This window comes from Vidua chalybeata, chromosome 5 (genome assembly GCF_026979565.1).
Source record: "Vidua chalybeata isolate OUT-0048 chromosome 5, bVidCha1 merged haplotype, whole genome shotgun sequence".
Lineage (NCBI taxonomy): Eukaryota > Metazoa > Chordata > Aves > Passeriformes > Viduidae > Vidua > Vidua chalybeata.
Genome location: NC_071534.1, coordinates 40,591,837 through 40,612,841, shown reverse-complemented (window position 1 = coordinate 40,612,841; position 21,005 = coordinate 40,591,837). Strand labels below are relative to the sequence as shown.

Here is a 21,005-nt window from a genome sequence, read left to right as displayed (position 1 = left end):
ACTATTGGCTGCTCTAGGCATTTACCTGGATGATGGAGTACACCCTCAGCAAGATGAGAGATCACACAAATCTGCAATGAGGAACTGCTATACGAGCTGGCTGTGCTGTCATTCGGAAGGACCTCAGCGGGCTGGAACCTCATGAAGTTCAATCACAGGAAATGCAGAACCCTGTGCCGGGGCGGGGGGGAACAACCCCAGGAACCAGTACACACTGCAGTAGGGTGTCAGCGACTGGATGGAAAACAGCTTGGCAGAGAAGCACCCAGGATCCTGCTGGACAAAAAGCTGAACAAAAAGCCAGCAGTGTGTTCCTGTGGCCAAGGCAGACAACAGCATCCTGGACTGCACAAAGAAGAATATTGCCAGTAGGCTGAGAGAGGTGATCCTTTCCTTCCACTCAGCACTGGAGAGACACTCCCCAAGTTCTGAGTTCACTTCTGGGCTCCCCAGAGAGTTTAGAGAGCAAGTCTGGTGAGACCACACAGGTGATCAAGGATTTCAGCATCTGACCTGTATGGAGAGCCAGAGACCTGGGACCATTCAGCCTGGAGAAGAAAAGACTCCAGAATGATTTTACCATTTTTGGAAGTACCTAATAGAGAAAAGGAAAGAAAACTAAGCCGAACACTCCTCAGTGGTGCCCACTGAAAGAAAAAGAGGCAATGAGCACAAACTGAAGCATATGCAATTCCTAAATATAGGAAACTTTGTTCTAAAATGGGGTTTATCAAACAGTGGAATATGGTTTTCAGGGAAACTGTGAAGCCTCCATCCTTGAAGGTGCTTAAAACCTAACTGAACAAAGTCCTAAGCAACTTGTTCTAGGTGACCTGTCTTTGAGCAAGTGGGTTGGACCAGAGAATCTGCAGAGATGCCTTCTAATCTCCTCTATTTTGTGAGTCTTCAATCTGCTCTGGTCACCTACTTTATCTTACCTATCCTCCTAAGGTGTATTCCTTCACAATTGTGCTAACACAGGGCTGGTTTTCAGGATAAATCTGTTTTCTTTAAACAAAATAGTTTACTGTAGAGTACTGGACTCTGAAATAGTTTCAATTCAATTAATATACTGAACGCTCTGCTTTGATCCCTTCCTTTCTGTTCCTGCTGGGTGTGATCACTGTAGCTTCCTTTAACCGAAGCAGAGTTCGGTTGATCCATTTTCCAGCTGATGGCCACTTCTCTCAGATCTCTATGCTTTCCCGGGAACATTGAGGCCCCTTGAGTGTTCACATAGGACCCATTTCTGCTTCAGAAACCACTGCATTTCTTTGATCTCGTCTCATGAAGATGGTTTGCATCAGACCTGTTACCAATGTTCCTTGACAAAGAGGGACAATTCCTTCACACAGCTTTGTCTCCCGAGTCTGACAAATTTGTGTGAAAGCTCTTGCCCTGTAAACATTCTAGGTAGAAATATGAAAATCCTGGCAGTGTCTTAAATTTTGTTGGAAGTTCTTTAGTAGTTCTTCAATCTATAGGTTAGGCTTGCCCCTTGATCCTTCTAAGTGATTATTGTGGAGACCTTTGCCCTTCCAAGTAGGGGTTTTCAGTGTTAAGACGCTCAGGATGACTGGAGGACAGATGATGAAGAGATAGGTAAGATCCTCTGTGGGATTACACACAGCTGCAAGCTGAATGAGAGTAAGGCCAAGAAGGTTAAAATACCATTGTATATCTCCCAAGTGCTGTTCCTTAATTTTAAAAAAGCAATAATTCAGTTTTATTATTTTGCTTGTATTGGAACTTTTGTATAGTTTTTTTAAGATTCTTTTGAAGGGAGAATTCCATGTATTTATTTTATTTCAGTGTAAACACCTATGGCTTAATTTTTTTCTAATTAGGCCTAAATGTCTGCTTTTGCAGATCCAAGCATGAAATAAAACAGGAAAGACAAAAGGGAGCATGTAGATTTTATGAAATAGATATTATTATGAATACTTGAACCCATATTAAAAAAAGTATTTGACAAGCAGATGTTTCATTCACATTCACTTAGGTATATAGCTATATTCTAAGCTGAAAATAAATTAGAAAAAAATGTGTCGCATTCAGCATTGCCGTACTGCCACCTGTGGATCTTTCCCAAGTATTACTTTCCAATTTTGGTGAGATATTACAGATTAGAGCTCTGTGGAAATGTTTGGAGTTTTTTTATTTCTTTTACAGTGAAAATATGAGAGTTCCAAAATTTTCATTTTGTGATTAAAAATATGAGAAGAAAAAAAAGTAAATATTTTCACTAAAAACATTCATTTTTTCCAAGATTTTTATTTTTATGTGTTTTTTCCATCAATGTGTTTATATACACCTGACTTCTGAACAAGCTTTGCAGTGGGTATTTCAGAGGGTTTTTTCTTCAGAAAGCTGAATAATATTCCCTCTGAAGTTACTTATGGCTGTGAGTTTATCTAGACAAAAGATGGCATATTTCACCAATACCTGAAATTACTAAGTTTTTGTTGTTCTGTTTCAGTTGCCATAGGATGTGGCGTTTGGATGAAGGAGCATTTTAACTAAGCACTTTTTGCCATATTTGATAGCATACAGACAAGAGTAGAATAGACACAAGTAGGTGTAAAGTAAATAACTTTTTTTCCTAGGCCCTGGATCTTCTTTTCAGTCTGGCAGCTCTTGGTCTTTTGTTAGAAAGCTGAAATATGAAATTTCAATGTTGCTTGCATAAAACTCTTAGTAGCACTTGAAGCTGAAGAACCAGGACACTTAGAGGAATATCCAATTTTCAGTATCTCAATTCATGTTCTTACTGTCTCCTCCTTATTTCCCCAGTTCACTGGCATGATAGGTAGTGATATTTTATTTATTTTGGAAGTTTATTTTTATCATTATTTTTGTGCAATATTCCACATGGGATGTGAAGAAATGTTTCCTTGTTCCGTTAGGATTATAGAATGATTTGTGGAACTTCAGGAGGTTTCTGGTGCAACCTCCTGTTCAAAGGAAGGTTGGCTCTGAGGTCAGAACAGGTTGCCCAGGGCTTTATCCAGTTGGATCTTGAAAACCTCCCAAGAAGTAGAGCTCTTAGTTCCACTGTTTGACTGTTCTTATAGTGAAAACCTTTTTCCTTATATTCTTAACCTCACATATTTCAACTGATGGCAGTTGTTTTGTTTCTTCCTAGTATGTGCCACTGTGAAGAGCCTGGTTCCATCTTCCCCTTAACTTCCCTATAGGTACTAGAGGGCCACTCTTGGGGCACCCTCAGTCTCTTCTGCAGCTTGAACAAGCCCTGATGCTTCAGACTTTTCTCACAGGGCAAGTGCTTCTAGGCCACTGATGGTCTTGGTGGCCCTCTTTCTTAATATTTTTTTTCTTAATATTTTTTTTCTTTCTATCAATTAAGTCTGTGCAAACTCTTATATCAAAATTATTCCATACTTAAACTAAAGAGATTTAGAAGAATATGACTTGACTATTTGTATTATTATATTTCCTCCTTCTGTGAAGGTTTCATAGGACAGGTACACTTGGAAATATTATCATGGGCTGGTGTTTTACACAGTATTCCATTGACGCTACGGAATTGAGAGGCGTATATATATGTGTGTGTATACATAACACTAAAAATAATTTTTTTTCATTTTCCTGTGCATTTTAATAACTTTTTTCCAGGTTTTTAATATGTAACATGGAAGTATGATTTCAGTGTTAACCTTTGTCATTCTGAAGATTAACCTTCTCTCCTGTGGTTTGTCTCTTGGAGTTTCTGCCTTCTATTCCATACTTCCCATGATCTTTTCACTAAATGACCAGCTCAGGTTCAGAGAACTTTACAGAAATTTTGTTGGTTAAAGAAAACTTGTAGAGACAGCAGTACTTGAAATGAAGTGACATTCTGTTACCTGTTTAGTTCACAAACAGTTTTCCATAGTTTTACTCTTATTTGTTTGCCTATTTTGGCTGCTGTTCTTCCTCACCTTTTGGTATACTTTTAGTTTACTTATTGTCTGTGCTTTGAAACAAACAGAAAACCCCAAATCACTAGGTTGAACAGAACACATAAATCTGGTAACTTTACTATCCAGTAGGTTGTCTTGGTTTTAACAGACACTTTCCATAAGGCTTCCTTGATAACCTACAACATACGACATGAGAAAATAAGAACGTAGGATTCCCTTCAAATTGGCTTCTGGATGCTTTTTTTCCTCTGACTTTAATAATGATCTCAAATAATTTTCCACTGTCAGCCTTTTTGAAGAGAAACATGTTTGTAATAATTTAGCTTTGTCAGTTACATTGAAAAGATCAATGCATATATGGCCAACTTTATTAGCTCCTCTAGAAGCTACTCTTTTAAAAATTTTGGTATCTGGTATTTTAGAAAAATATGTCAGCTCGATACCTCAAAACTTGCTGTGTTGAGATAGACATTTGTACATTCCAGGACTACCATCAATGTTGTCTTATATTGTAATGTAGACATTGTTAAAAGAAAAAGGGAAATTATCTGTAGTAATCTTCCTGACTTATACTACAAATATTAATTAATATTCGGAGAAAGTGACAAAGTAGTTTATCAGGTGAAAACTAGAAACTGGTGAATTATTTTTTTGATGGACTCCACATTGTCAGGACATTGTATAATACTGCTTGACTAACAAAAAGACCTGTAGAAAAATATACTATTTTTGCATTATTTAGTTCCTTGTGTTGGACATTTCTCACACTAAACTGAACAGTTGAACTGATTTCATCTCCTAAACCAGCCCAAAAATAATCCAGACGACAACACATCTGTGAGGTAGGAGGAGTTGGGATCACCACTACTGAAAGTAAAAGCTCTTTGCCATATAGCAAGAGAAAAATGAGATTTCTTCAACCTTGAGTGTCCAAAAGGGTCTGTAATACCAGGAATTTTTTTTTGCAGTGTTGACAGATCCTGAAAGCTTTAGGTGAGGAGGAAGAGAAAGGAAGGAGTTTGATATAGGCATGAAACTCAGCTCTCTACAGCATGTGACTGGTTTTGCTTTGTAATATTGCACAGGTATGATAGGCAGACATAGGAATAACTTTTTTTTTTTTTTTGCCCTGCTCAATAAAGTTGCAATTCTTCTAGTCTAATTCTTGTATCTTATGCAATAGCATAAGTGGAGCTCTTCCCCTTTGTTTACAGAGAGGCAGACGAGACTGGTGAAATACTCGACCATTCCTCAAATCTTGCAATAAAGGAAAGCATGCAGAAAAGCTTGCAATATTTAATGAACAAACTCTTAAGAATATATGCTAAGGCATGGCATGGGGATTATTCCTGAATGATGGAAATGTTTGTTTAAAGGAGTATGAAGAGTAGCACACAAAAATTCAAAGTGGAATTGTAAATCATACTTCAGTGATTACATCCTGCTGTCTCCAAATGCTGAGAGAAGAGACAAACTGGTACAGAGGATAAGTGGTTATTTCAATCTAAAACAAGGTCCTTGCTTTCCCTGGACTAATTTCAACTCTAAATGGCATCACAAGATTTAAAAGAACATAGCAAGGGCTATCGCACTGTGTTTCAAAGTTCAGTCCCCCTAGCATAGATTTCTGTCTCCAACAGCATCCATAAGCTGATATTAAGAGAAGGAAAAGGCCAAGCATCCTCACCTTCCCTCGCCTGCCAAAATAAAAGAAATATTTTTTCAAATGTTGCTCTGAATATGTTATAATTTGAAGTAATAAGCCCTGTTGCCTCTCTTTTCCAAACATGTATGCAGTCTCCACTTTATGCATCTATTACAACTTCCAGCAACAAGTTTCGTAAAGCCATTCATGTCTCAAGAAACATCTTGTTTTGTTTGTTTTAAATCTTGGTACAAATTACGTTGTCATGCTGTGGTTGTTTGGACTACTCTGTTTTATAAATTTTGAGGTAAAGCTCTTGACAGATATTATCTGTGCATAACTTGTAATGACAACTGTAGCCAGTCTTGGTTTAAAGCCATTATTTGTTTCTGGAAAAGATTGTTCAGAGCTTTTTCTCTTTTCCTTCCAGGTACTAGACATTACAGTTCATGGCTGCTTTAACAAAATTAAAACATTCTTAGTTTAGACCTGATTCAAATTACTGTTCTAAAAAGTCTGTATTATTTTTTGCAGTGTCTGAGCAACACACCTCCTCTTACAGAGTACTTCCTCAATGATAAATACCAAGAAGAGCTGAATTTTGACAATCCTTTAGGAATGCGAGGTGAAATAGCAAAATCTTATGCCGAGCTTATCAAGCAAATGTGGTCAGGAAAATACAGCTATGTTACCCCAAGAGCATTTAAGGTCAGTAGGGAAATGACATTGAATGTACATTGTCAGTTTTGGTTTTGTACTTTTACGTATATAAAACTTAGAGAAATACGCCCAAAAAAAAGAGAATTTGAAGTACTGTTTATCAGTGTGCAGTTCATTCATTGAACTGGTAAAACACTTCAGTAGGTGTCACCTGTCCTAGTGCTTTGGTCTTTGAGAATTAGTTTTTACTTCCTGTCTCCATTGAAAAGCTTACCTTTTATAACTACCAAGTTTTACCTTTTCAATATGCTGTTACAGCATCTCAGAAGTATCTACTCTTTCTGGCAAAGTATCAGAAGTGTTTTACATTTATTTTTTTTAGACACAAGTGGGAAGATTTGCGCCACAGTTTTCTGGTTATCAGCAACAAGATTGTCAAGAGCTACTGGCTTTTCTCTTGGATGGTTTACATGAGGATTTGAATAGAATTAGAAAAAAGCCTTATATTCAATTAAAGGATGCAGATGGGAGACCAGACAAGGTAGGGGTTTTGGAGCTGATAATCTTCATTTTAGTCAAAGTTGTATGCTGTAAGATACTTCTACATGATTTTGCACAGGAAGGTTGGGAAACTGATTATGTGGGGCTTTTTCTGGAAGACATTTCAGAAAATAGGACAAAACTTTAAAATTGAGATCTTGAGAAACTGTGTAAATTTCTATTTATTTTTAAGATAATGTGGGGGGATGGGAGGATGGTAAGACCTTTTTTGAGACTTCATTAAGACCATCTTGTTCAATTCAATGCTGAGTTCAGTTAGAAAAACAATTCCTGTTCTGTTCTTCTTTTATTTTTATATCTACAATATGCAGCATTCTGTCTCTCTCCAGTACTCTTACTTTAGGGAAACTCTTCTTTTATTATGAGTATGAGTTTTTTGTTTTGTCTGCTTTTTGTCTTCCCTCAAGCTACTTGAAAGTCACTCTCAGACTGTGTAATACCACTGACAGGATTTCTGTCCTAGGAAAAGCATACATCTTTTAACCTGCAAACCTGATAGTAGTAACATTGCTTATGGGTCCTTTGGAGGGACATTTCTGTGTTTAGGTGGTTACTGAAATTGTTCTGTCAAGGACTTTTAGTAATAATTCTCACTCTTCATTTCCTACTACTTTGTCATAACCCAGATCATGCTTTGTTTACAGGTGGTTGCTGAAGAAGCCTGGGAAAACCATTTAAAGAGAAATGATTCCATCATTGTAGATATATTTCATGGCCTTTTTAAGTCTACCCTAGTTTGTCCTGAATGTGCTAAGATATCTGTAACCTTTGATCCCTTTTGTTACTTGACACTTCCATTACCCATGAAAAAAGAACGCACTTTGGAAGTTTATTTAGTTAGAATGGATCCACTTGCAAAGCCTATGCAGGTAAGCAGCTTAATTGACGTACAAACACTTTGATTCATGAGGCATTAAAAATGAACCCAAGTTCCTTTACACAGTGCAAATTTATAAGCAAATCAAACAAGCTTTATTTTTCTGGTATGTGTTCTGAAGTCTCTCTTAGGAAAGTGGGGAACATATACATACCTGAGGAAGACTGTACATGCCTTGTACAGTTTCAAGAAAGAATTGGTAATTTCTTTATGGTTGTGTTAGTAGGGCTTCTTAATCTTTAAAATGTATGCTGACATAATTTTTTGAGATGTGATGAATTTTTATGTTTATAAAAATATTTATACACTTAATCCATAAGACTTAATTTCTTGTTTCTTAATCACAAAAGGTAAATATTTGTAATAAGTGGTGCAAAAAAAGAAACCCATGACTAAATATATTGGGTAGTCTCGAATGTGCTCTCACCTCATAGTTAAAAGAAAAAATTTCAAATGAGATTTCTTTGTGAAGAGTATCCCTTTTGCCATTTTCTTAGGAAGGGGATGATATTACACACCCTAGAATGTCATGAAAAAATGTACGTAAGGTTATCTTAACCAAGTTGTGATTAAATGATTCTCGCTGTACCTTACACAGTAAGTGAGGATAGGTGAAAAAAATACAGCACAGGCAGTTATGCAGGCATTCAAAAAGGCTCTTAACACCTGAAATCAGTACCATAAGAAGGGAAGTGGGAGAAAAGAGTGTTCTCAAAGGCAATATAAGTTGAGGAATTTGAAGGTGAAGGGAGGTGTATTTACTGATGGGAGATGAGCCTGCTAGAAATTTAATTGTGAAAATAGGGTACGCACAGTAGTTGCACAGGGGACACAAAGCAGTTGAAAACTACTGAAGTAGTTGAACATGACTCATGATGTGAGATGGTTGTGCTGGAATTAATAGTTTGGGAAGAGTACCAGTTCAGTAGAGTTTTTGAGTCTAAATGATTATAAAACTTAAGGACATAGCATGCAATGCTTGGCAATTAATTACAGAGTTAATAATACCTTATTTCTGATCAATCCTGTCTTTATTGTGCAAATAACAGGTAAGAGTTTTATTACAAACTTCAGAAGCACTGCATAAGGGAAGCCACAGAGAGGTTTTCTTTGACTTTAATCAAGTTCTCTCTCTGCATGTGAAATGAGAATCTATTGCCTGCCATTGCTTTTTTCCTAGTAATGCTTTATAAACAACTTGTGTTGTATTCCAGATTGAATAATCTTTTCAATAGCATGTATACTATTTAAATGCTTAAATAAGAAAGTACTGTTGAAATGCAAATCATAAGTAATTTGTACCGTTAAGTCTTCTTACTGAAAAAGTAAAACATTAAAACAAACATTGTATAAACTAATAAATAAAGTATTCAGTGTATGTGTATTCTTAAAGTTGTGCAGATAACTACTACATTTTTTGCAGCTTTTGGAATTTATGTTAGTTGATCTACATACTTTACATCTTAAGTTTCAAAAATATGAAAGAAATACGTGAAGTGTGGTGGACATGTATTGTTTGGGTTTTTTCCTCGTGTATATTTGTTCTCTTAAGAAATTTAAATTATATTTTCCTTTTTAGTACAAAGTAGTTGTTCCCAAAATTGGAAATATATTGGATCTTTGCACAGCATTGTCAGCTTTGTCTGGTGTTGCTGCAGATAAGGTAAGAGTGATCTCTTACATAAAGCACAACAAATAGCATTTTAATGTGTATTAACCTGATTTAACAATGTATACTCCATCTTCTTTTCAGATGATTGTTACTGATATATACAATCACAGATTCCACAGGATATTTGGCATGGATGAAAATCTAAGTAGTATTATGGAACGTGATGACATTTATGTGTAAGTGTAGATAATGTGCATCATGTCTCTTTGCAGTTTGTTTAGTTATTTGCAAAAGATTAAAACCTAGACACCAGATAAAGATCAAACTGGGAGGGGATATTTTTTTATTTTTCCCCTTTGTAGCCTTTTCCATGACCATTGTTCTTTGTATTTCTGATTATTTTTCTTCTAGATTTGAAATTGCTATCAATAGAACAGAAGATACGGAGCAAGTCATAATTCCTGTTTGTTTAAGGGAAAAGTGCAGGCACACTAGCTACAGCCATAGTGGTTCTTTACTATTTGGTCAACCTTTTCTCATAGCAGTGCCTAGAAACAATACTGAAGATAAACTGTATAACCTGCTGCTGCTAAGAATGTGGTATGTTTATTGTGAAAAGAAAAATTTGTTTGTTAAGAATAATGCTAATAGTTGGAGTCAGTAGGCGTGTACTTTCATGTGCATTTCTGACATACTGGTTATATTTGAGTACTTGTATTTGGTTTCCGTAGAATATCAAATACAAAATTTTAGCCACTAATGTGGATTTTAATTTGTGTTTTTGTTAGCATGACCTCATCCAAAAACTATTTGAGAAGACAGATTGAGAGTCAATCTGTATTGTTAAATAATTCTCTTCTATACTAGGTCTTGTAAAGTGGAAATGTTTTCCAGTTGTTCTGCTATGTATCTACTGTTCAAGTTTATATACTAATTTATGTTGTAAAAGTACATGGTAGACACTCTCTGAAAGCAGACTAGAAGTAGTGTCATTATATAGGAGAAATTAAAATCATACAACCTCCAATTTAAATTTATGCTTCTTTCTCTGTTGATGTAACTTTCTCTTTAATATGGTTAATGAGCAGTTTAAAAAATGATTACTGGACAAACAAGAGAGTGAGACCAAGAATCAAGTTGTCTCAGACGAAGTAGCTGCCAAATATATACAGTCACATACAAGCAGGTTTTCCTATGTGTTTGTAAAACTAGATACATTTGGCAATAAAACTGATAATCTGAGTAAATCAGAAAGGAGTGCAGAAATACAGTAGCAAGGAATTGCAATAACAATTTAATTACCAGTTTGAACAATTATTTAACAATCCATTGCTTCTAACAGTTGCTTTCACTTGTTACATTTAGCCGATACGTAAAAACCTGTACTGAAAGTGAAGACACTGAAGGTTCCCTGCATTGCTGTAAGGACCATGGTATCAATGGTAATGGTCCAAACGGAATACATGAAGAAGGATCTCCAAGTAAGACTGGAATATCTAAACTTGTTTAGTATTTGGTGTTGAATTTGAAATGGAAGTTAACTTTCTAGTGTTTTTCAATTACTATCATTCTGTCTCATTTCTTCCTCTTTGTTCTTCCAATTGCTTAAGGTGAAATGGAGACAGATGAGCAAGATGATGAATCCAGCCAGGATCAGGAACTTCCCTCAGAGAATGAAAACAGCCAATCAGAAGACTCAGTTGGGGGTGACAATGACTCTGAAAATGGATTGTGTACTGAGGATACTTGCAAAGGTCAACCACTCACGGGACACAAAAAGCGATTGTTTACATTCCAGTTCAATAATTTAGGCAATACTGACTTAAACTACATCAAAGATGATACCAGGCATATTAGATTTGATGATAGGCAGCCTAGGCTTGATGGTAAGTCACAGGGAACAGAGTGGGCAATATTTGGTTCTGAGACTCTTTTCTGACTCTCATGTTTCATTTTCTTTTTGTGCTGTTTGATATATTTTTCTTTTAAATAGTAAATTCTGTATAAATAACTAATTTTTTATTTCAGTTGACTTTTTGAAATGCAGAATTTTTATGTGCTTCAATTTTCTGTAATTAATTAATTATACCATTGTTTAATTTATTTTGAAGAGTGTTTGCCCAAAGTTAATAAAATTTCATGTAAAGCAAGAAATAATATTAAGAGAAAACATTTCTTTTTAATCTTAGAAAGATCTTTCCTTGCTTTGGATTGGGATCCTGAATTGAAGAAGAGATACTTTGATGACAGTGCAGCAGAGGTAAGCTGTTTATGTTGCTCCCTTTTCCAGCACAAATAAAAACTAAACATAAAAAATGCAGCTTAATTAGTGTGACATATGGGATTGTAAGTCTTTACAAGAAGAAGCAGCTATATCTTTTTTTCATGTTATTCTTAGTAAATATGTTGTTGTAAATAAACTTCATATATACATCCAAGTAATTAGCAAATCTGAGGCTTATGAACTGGGAAGTAAATCTGAAGCTGTGGAAACTTTTTACTTGAATGGTTTCTGATCAGTTTTTCCATATATAGGAGCTTTGTAGTTACTGTTTATAGTAAGACGATATCACTAAAATGAGTTTTGTTTCATTTGTTCTCTTAACTCAAGAAATACTTCTCTTTAGGATTTTGAAAAACATGAAAGTGTGGAATATAAGCCTCCCAAAAAGCCTTTTGTGAAATTAAAAGACTGCATTGAGCTGTTCACAACAAAGGAAAAACTAGGTGCTGAAGACCCATGGTAAGCACAAAAAATTAAAATTATGGTCTATTTCTCCAAATTAATCAAAACCACACTTGAACATAGAGATCAGTAGCTGATTTAATGGTATTTTGAATCTTGCTATTTCAAACATACTTGAAAATTCTCAAAATGCTTTTTGTTTTGATCTATTATTTAACCAAAATCTTTACCATGTACAGAAGGTTATATTTGTAAGGAAGACATTCAATGCATTCACAATTAGGAGGAAGGGTTGATATTTAAGGTGCTCTAGTCTGTGAACGTTGGTGGACAGTGAATGAATAATATTGTGACAAATTCAGTGTAGTGGTTTAAACAAATACTCCTTTCTGAGATGAGAGAAGTTGGTGCATACTGTAGTTTCTTTATGCAAATACATAACTTGCTTTGCATTTATACATGAAATAGGGATATGCATAAACAGCAAGTTTATGGGATGAGGGATGTCTGTATTCAATAGAAATCCTCAAATTCATGTTCTAGCCACTAGGTTTTTGGCAGAGACTTTTACTCTATTTATGTTTCTTCCAAATTATAATTTGGAATCATACATGAATATTCATAATTATAGTATGTTCCCATAAGATCCTTTTTTCCAGGAGTTTTCTAGCAGATAATCTTTCATCAACACTTCTAAGCTCAGAATTAAGTTTGAAAAGAGAGTCTGCCAGTTTTTCTTCTGTGGATACCCAAACGTTTTTGAGCTCTCCAAACATTGTCATCAGAGTTTCTCCTGTATTTGTGCAGGGTAGGGAGCTAACTTAAAAAAATCTCCTTTTTTTAATGGGTTTGCTAGATTATACAGCACTGGATAAACTGTTTGTGATACCATATAACTCAGGTAAGGTGTGAAGCACTTCCATTTTGGCAGCACATTTTAAGCAGAGTATTTTAACTACTGAATACAACTGCGGAAGTCAAGCAGCCGCTACTATAGGCATCTCACCAGAGGTCATTAATCACATTTCTCTTTATTTGTTAGATTGTCACAAGTCTAATCTACAAGAGTTCATCATCCCTAGTCCAGCACTGTTTGTATTCTATATATTCTAAGCCAACAGGGAAAATAGATTTTCAATTCCAGCCTGATCTTACAGTTCTCCTAGGTTTTTGTCATTATCTGATGTCACTATTTAAAGACACTTGTGCAGTCTTTTCATTAGGGTTCATCTATTTCCTTTTTTTTTTTTTTTTCAAACCTAGATTTTTACTTGTTAGATGCCAAAGTGTAGAATATGCATAGACTACTTCACAGATGAGTTTCTTCCATTCATTCTTACTTATCTTCCTACCTGAGCATTAGTTGCTGAATGATTCAAGTATGCATTGCAGGGAACAGAAATTTCTAAGTCACAGCCTGTTCAATACTTGCCTACTAAGAAGGGAAGTTTCTAGTAAAGAGTTTTTCCAGGTTCCAGGAATCACTGTAATCTGGTTTTAGATGGTGGATGGATGAATTTGGAAATGGAAACTTGAAAGAGTCACAGTTGTTTGTTATTTTTCGCTTTTTTTAATGGTTCGTTTCTTAACACTTAATCTCTTTTTCATAAAATACAAGAATGCTGTGTTTTAACTAAGGATATAAGGATCTGATCAGGGATGTAGGAGATGACAATCCAGTATTAGGGGATGCTGCTTCTGTGTTAATGATGTTGAGCTTCACTGGGATCACACTTGCACGTTGTAAACTGGAAGGGATATCTATGGCATTAGTAACAGAACATGAAGAGTGTGTGTTTTTTGCTCATTCAGTTCCTCCAATGAATGTGACTTTCTCTTTAGAAAGGTTTTAAGGTACGTACGGACTACAGTTACTTAAAATTGATGTTTTTTTCCTTTTAGGTATTGTCCAAACTGTAAAGAACATCAGCAAGCTACTAAGAAGTTAGACTTGTGGTCACTGCCCCCCGTACTGGTAGTTCATCTGAAGCGCTTTTCCTACAGCAGATACATGAGGGACAAGTTGGATACATTGGTTGATTTTCCAATAAAGTAAGAAATTCAAATGTTTTGATGCTAGAAGTATAAAATCGTGACTAGGGCATGTGTTTAATACAGCAATTACATAAAATGGGTTCGTTCTCAGCTTCCATGAGAGGATCCAATAAACTAATGACCAAATGCTTCTGGGTTAAAAGTATAAACTTGGCAAAATAATTACAATGTAAAAATATGGAATATGGCTTGTTCTTGTTCCATTTCTCACAGAGTGAAAGAGATGCAGTGGCAGAGTAGTCTGGTGTATTTTTCTAGGACATATGAAATAAAGGGCTCTGAGGCCACTAAACTGTGGTTAAAAATGCTATTAACATGACTGAATTTTGGTTGGGTTTTGTTGTTTGTTTTATTTTATTTTGTTTTGTTTTGTTTTTTTAACAGTGACTTGGACATGTCAGAGTTCCTTATTAATCCCAATGCAGGGCCTTGCCGCTACAACTTGATTGCTGTCTCCAACCACTATGGAGGAATGGGAGGAGGGCATTGTAAGTTGATTTCAAGTGTCATCATTTTAGATGTCAGCTTTTCTTTCTATCTTGATTTTGATTGAAGTACTGATCACTTTGAATCAATGGTGCTTTTTAATGGTTGAGGGACAATTTTTTTCCGTTACCTTGAAATGCTTTCACAAGTATTTTAACACAAAAATCTGTATGCAATGAGCTTTTAAGGGTAATTGTAAGTTCTTTTATACTTCTAGGCTATGCATATTGTGAAAAGAGAAAACATAAGAGCTGCTGTACTCTTAAATCTGATTTTGTCTTGCTTGTCTGTACTTTTATTCATTGTGTTTCTCCTTGAAAGCAGAGAGAAAATATGACTGAGGGATTGTATTTTGACTGTCCTTTTCAGTATACATTGTCTTTAGAAGGGAAATGTTAGTAATTAAACTCTCTTTACTAAAAACAAAGTGTTAAAGATGTTTAATAGTGATAATTGAGGTTTAGTTAGTTAAATATGAAGTGTTTGACAGTAACACAGTCCAGTAACCAATTGTATTACATCTGTGAAGATACAGAGTCCTGAGACATTTTACTTTTTTGTCCTAGATACTGCTTTTGCAAAAAATAAGGATGATGGAAAATGGTACTACTTTGATGACAGTAGTGTGTCCACTGCAAGTGAGGACCAGATAGTGGCAAGTATCTTTTATGTTTCCAAATTTGGGACTATATCAGTGGGAAATATGATATGAATATGGGAAATATCAATATATTTTTGTGTCAGGGCAGGAAAAAATGAAGAGTAAACCATGAAACCTGTGTTAAATTTGTAGGCAGTAGTTTGTGTTCTTTCAAAGGACAGTACAAACAAAAAATGTTTTGCTACAACATGCAAAAATAACTGTAACATAAACAGTCTGGATTTCTTTGTAATTTTACCTTGTACACTTGGAAGCAAAGAAAAAGAGTTAGTAACCTGGATTGTAAATGTTCTGTTTGAAGCCTCATGAACATAATGTACTGCCCTCTTTTACAGTCCAAAGCAGCGTATGTGCTCTTCTACCAGAGACAGGACACAATCAGTGGAACTGGCTTTTTCCCACTTGACCGGGAAACTAAACAAGGTGCTTCAGCTGCCACAGGCATCCCACTAGAAAGTGATGAAGACAGCAATGAAAATGATAATGATATAGAAAATGAAAATTGTATGCATACTAACTGATGGGAAGAACTAGAAGCCATAGAAGAGACGCTCTTACTGGGGATACGGATTGAGAGTGAAAATGCCCACCAAATTAAGAATAAAAATCTGAGATGGGGAGTTTCAGATAATAGAATGTAAATCTTTATTACATTTTAACATGTGCAGTACTTGAAGTGAAACAATAAAAACTTAAACAGAAATTGTCTCTAATGCATTTACAGTCTCATATTCACAAGGTATATATAGGAAATCACAAATAAACCCCTTTTAAGTTTTCTGCTGCTGTTCTGATGGATTATGTTTTCTTTTGTTTTGGATGTGAATTAATAACTAAAATATTAAATCTGTGGACTTTTGACATTTACTTTCCTAGTACTGCAAGAATACTACTGCCAAGTCTAGTTTCTGGATGAATATATACATGTTCCTTAGGCTGCCAACAGACTACAAGTAAAAATGTTATAAATACCTAAAGTAGTTTTCTTGAAACAACAAGTTTTTGTTTCTCCCTGTTTTTCTTTTTTTTTAATTCGGTCACAATACAAGAAATAGTTTGAAAAAGGTGTTTTAACCTTTTGTGACATAGTGGAACATCCAGAATATTACATTTATCTTACTTCTGCTGTGGAACAGGTTCTGGATTTCATGCTGCATTAACAAAAAAGATTTTCAATTAAATGTAAGTATCCATTGTTGCTTGTTGGAATCTACTCTGCAGACATAATTCCTGTTATCTTGCTTCTAAGACATGCATAATTTTTTATCTGATAACAGTCCAAAATTTAAATTGTGCTATAAGTTCTCTCTCCCCAGTTTTTGTAGTTTGACAGCTTGCAAACTACTCTGTATTAAGGTCAGAGTTAATAGTATTCTGTATCCATAGTAATGACTGTGTATCAGGCTTAGTTGAGAATTTTTTCAATATGACCTGCCTTTAAATTGTTAATTAACAAAATCACTTTAAAGGTAGGCCTGTTAATTTTCTTTGTGTGTTCCGGATGGAATTCACCATAGCCTTACAGTGTATCTGAAAAGGTAACTCATACAAGAATTGGCATTTGCATGTTCAAGTCAGAACCTGTACAGTATATAAGGCATACAAACTCCAAGTTGGATTTCAGTTAACTGTGTTCAGGGGTCCAGGATGCCAAAATAAGTGTGACAGTTTGAAATATTTTTTGATTTGCTGCTTTCCCATTGATCTGGTTGGAAGAATGTATTGTTGATTTGCATACAATACTGCCTTTGAGAGGGGCTCTTAAATGTGGGGGCACATGTCACATATCTACTACCTGGAGAATCGTTTTGTGTCCCACTGTTTAAAATTTAAAAAAGAAAAAAGCAAAAAGTATGATGTTCTTCACTTGAACTAATCAAATACAATAGGTTATAAATTGTGTATTGTAAATAAAAGTTCACTCTGTGAGTGCACATTTTGGTAAATTATTTATTTATGTTAGCATTAAAAAGTTTAAAGAATTGCATTTGACCAGGATATAAATGAGATATGTTGGACATGGCTTTGCTTTATACCTTGATATTAAACTGGTGTTTCATCCTGGTATTTTAAAGCTGCTTTGAGGTTTTTTTTTTTTTTTTTTTAATGTAAACTAACCTCCTGCATGACAGAGGTTAAAATTTTGTCTGCACTTGAGTTCACTTGGGTTTACATTTGAAATGCGCATGTTTATTTATACAGATTTCAATAAAGCTATTCAAGGCCTTATTTAGTGTTCCATTTTGTTACAAATTCTTTTCCCATGGTGTTTGTGTCATGGGTAGTCTTTGTCTGAGAGTTATATTCTCAGTTACAAACTGGTTATGTAATGACCAACATAGAACAAGATTAATAGTATTTCAAGTAGATAGTATATATAAAAAGGTCTCTCTCTCTTGTCATTGGCCCTAAAACATTTATAAGACTGTAAAAACAATAATGTCATAATGTTGTTTGTTTGTGAAATTAATACTGTAACAATAATCAAATGCGAAGATCCTGATTGTGAGATGGCTGGAAAATGAGGGAATATATTTAAGATTAGACCAACCTATGGGGTTGGCAGGAAATGATACAAGCTTTTGGAAGGAATCCTAGAGAAGTGATCAACTCTTTGAATAACACATACAAAGAGCCCCCCTATATTCATACTCCCATTTTTTCCATATCTTGTTAGCCTAAAACTTGTTTGGAAAAACCACACAGAGCAAAGAATCTGATTTGATTTACCAAAGTACTTCAGGAGTTTGTAGATTGGAAGTTTAATATCTGATAACTCAGTGTCCTAATGTACTTCGTTCTCCCTTTGAAAATGCAAATACACACACATGGAATGTTATATTTGAAGGAATGTACTTACCTACTAATAATCGGATCATCCAGCTAGAATTTAAAAGGGTATTGATCAAAGTAACATTTAATTAGGAAAAAAGGTACATAGACTCATTCTGTTGTTGTTGTTGTTATTGTTAATTCGGCTTCCAAGATTACAAACACACAGTTTGTATAATCAGCTTCCTAATCAGAGATGAAAAGCAGAAATATCTCTATTTGAGTCTCAAAGGTTTCTGGGAATTCAGTCATTTTATAAAACATATATTCATGCGTAAGATATGGTTCTTCAAGTGTGGACATGCTTTAAAGTACAGAAAGTATATTAGCATTTACAGTGTTTATCAAAAGTTATTATCAACTCATCATTTATATGAAGAAGAGGATCCTAACACCTGTTAAGAATCATGTCAGATAAAAATCTAGCATGTTTTTTTTCATAAAAGTCAGCATAAACTCTAGAATTACAAGATGCAGTTAACTTTGTTAATGTGATGGTCACAGAAACAGAATAGGAAGCAGAAGACAGCTTGCAATTCCCACTTACTCTGTGGATTTTGTGACAGCAATATGTCATTTAAAGCCAGGCTGGGAGGGAAGGAGAGGTAAAGAAACACTACCCAGGACCTCTTGTTTTAGTTGGCTTCTGACAGTATTCTGGATGTTTTGGTGCGGATAGCTCCATGCTTCATCCACCTAAATTAAAGTCCCACCTGCCTTCCTGGCACACTGAGGTGAAGTTTGCAGCTTACTCTAGAGCTGATGAGATGAGAAAACTGTCAGATCTTGCACAGTTAGATGATGTGGAAACATCTGTAGCATCTACAGCTACTTGCCAATGGAAGGCCACAGCCCCTTCTAGGTTTCCCAGGAAGTTAGCCCTGTGTTATGGAGTGTAGTGTATTTTTTCAAGAGATTTGAAATCTCTAAAGGGAAATTAGTATGGCAGGCAAAGAAATTAATTGGCAAGCCCAATTTTTCTTTAATAATTATGCTGCTTTCTTTACGTCAGAGTTGTAGTTGCAGGGTATGGTATTTCATTGTTCTAAGTACTAGTTACTTTGACAAAGAAAATCACCATAAATGTAGTGAAACAATAGGAAAACTATATCTGATAGAATAAGCATATTCTTAGTCTGCAGGCAAATTGCCTTCTTCAGATTTTTTTAGTTCTCTTTCCCTGAGGGGGAAACATTGTGAAAACAGTTCCAGTTCTCTAGTTCTAAGATTGCATGCTTTACTGGCATCATGTTCTCCTGAGGCAAGCAGAAAGACCTGTCGTACTGAAATTACATCTTGGAATAACATGGAAAGCCAGAATAATCTAAATGTGACAAATTTATTTAGGGAATGAACTGAGGTGCTATATGCCAGGTAGTATTAACAGTCATCCCGGGCCAAATTATGCAACAGTTAATACAGGACTCTATTGATAAAGAATTACATTGGTCTATATGGTTTAATAAAAGGTAAGTTTTGTTATTTGTCAGGGCAGTAACTGAAAAAGACAGTTGATAATACAGATGCACCTAAATTATTACAGTACTTGGCACTTAATTGTCACTTCAAGTATCACAATACTCTCATCAAAACATGAATGGTACACAGTATCGTCCAACACAAAGTTTAGGAAATTACCAACAACCTCAAAATAATTTCCATTAGGAAGTCATTATGGAATGGAGATGTTGAAGAAGTTGGTGGCACTTGGTCTTAAATTAATGTTTTTATTCAGAGTGCAAAATATTCAGATCATAGCTACAGAATGTGGAAAGTAGTAAATACCCTATATCCTCTGTAGCCCCAGTGGACAAGCAATTCAGTGGCACAAGAACTAGTCCTTAAACAGAAATAAGAAATTGGCTTAATCGTTCTGGGTCTCAGGTAAGGAGCCTGTGAAAATACACTATTTGAGTTCCTACCTTTTCAAAGTTCACATTGTAAACTGGGACTCATTATAGAAAAAAAAAGTTACAACCCCAGAGTAAATACATTTGCACTAACAGATGCGGGGAAGAAGAGTTACTTTCTCAGGAAGACTACTCCTAAGTGCCTCAATTTGCATGCAACACCTTATGAGGGGGTACTTAACTCTGCAGGGAGTGTTAGACTGTAAGGAAACATCCAAAGAACCAGTGGTTCAAAACTGGAACAGGACAATCTGAAAACAGAGCTAAGTGGTGGAGTCTTTTATGCAATTTTTTAAAGAGGAGAAGGAAAATACTGGCAGAGCAACCAGCAGAGGGAAGTGCTAGGTTGTTCTATTAACTCTGGGCCAGATGCCTTCCCTGGCCTACAGAGAGAGGCAGCTGAGAGGTGCAAGGGCCTTTCCCATTCTGGGATGGAAACTGAATCATCTGAGCCACCTGCTCCAGATCTTTGAATCCATAAACATCCTGTTCTTTTCAGAGGAATGTTCTTCCCTCTTTAGACCTAACTGTACCCATTAAAAATCACTTAGAAATTTTGAGTGGAAGCCTGAATATGTATGTATTTGCTCTGAGCTCACCATGGTTTGAGGGAAGGCCTTTACTCACTAGTTATAATTCATTAATAGGGGAATAAAACCTATGCTCTTGTTCAGCATAGCGAATGGTATGACTGTTAGACTGTCCTGGTTCCAGCCAAGGACATGAGGGATGAAACCTGGAGCCATGTGTGCATGGCCAAGTCATTGTGCTATTCCATATTATCTTCCATCATGGCCCAGAGGCAGGGAAAGGGCTCTTGCTTCCTGGGACAAGGCAGGCATTCATTTTTCCTGGGAGAAGTGGGGTAACAATTGTCCTGACCAGAGGGTTTCTCTGCCATTGTTTTCCATTGTTTTGGGCTTGGGGGGAAACAGGGCACAAGGAGGAGCAGAGGAACATTTTTTTCTTTGTCTTGGAGCTGTGCAGCACCAGGTTGGGTTGCTCAATTATACATTTTTTGTATGTAAATCACCCTCCTTTTTGTATATTTTTGTTATTAATAGTGTTGTTGATATTGTTCATTTTCTTACCCCATT

At 35.6% G+C, this 21,005-nt stretch overlaps 1 protein-coding gene across 4 annotated transcripts in view; it reads left to right on the top strand.

The window, feature by feature from the left end:
- USP15 (ubiquitin specific peptidase 15) overlaps positions 1–17,395 on the top strand; it is a 60,321-nt gene extending 42,926 nt beyond the window's left edge. For 2 of the 4 annotated variants that reach the window (XM_053942192.1, XM_053942193.1), the window contains 14 exons: positions 6,103–6,276; positions 6,611–6,769; positions 7,434–7,658; positions 9,246–9,329; positions 9,420–9,514; positions 9,690–9,878; positions 10,644–10,759; positions 10,889–11,164; positions 11,468–11,538; positions 11,906–12,021; positions 13,867–14,016; positions 14,404–14,507; positions 15,072–15,160; positions 15,502–17,395. In XM_053942192.1, coding sequence (XP_053798167.1) covers positions 6,103–6,276; positions 6,611–6,769; positions 7,434–7,658; positions 9,246–9,329; positions 9,420–9,514; positions 9,690–9,878; positions 10,644–10,759; positions 10,889–11,164; positions 11,468–11,538; positions 11,906–12,021; positions 13,867–14,016; positions 14,404–14,507; positions 15,072–15,160; positions 15,502–15,687 — 2,034 coding nt within the window. In that variant the 3' untranslated portion in view covers positions 15,688–17,395. Of the gene's footprint in view, positions 1–4,891; positions 4,979–6,102; positions 6,277–6,610; positions 6,770–7,433; positions 7,659–9,245; positions 9,330–9,419; positions 9,515–9,689; positions 9,879–10,643; positions 10,760–10,888; positions 11,165–11,467; positions 11,539–11,889; positions 12,022–13,866; positions 14,017–14,403; positions 14,508–15,071; positions 15,161–15,501 lie in introns of those variants that run through there. The other 2 variants (XM_053942194.1, XM_053942195.1) reach the window with 2 other exon arrangements.
- The last annotated feature ends 3,610 nt before the right edge of the window (positions 17,396–21,005 follow it).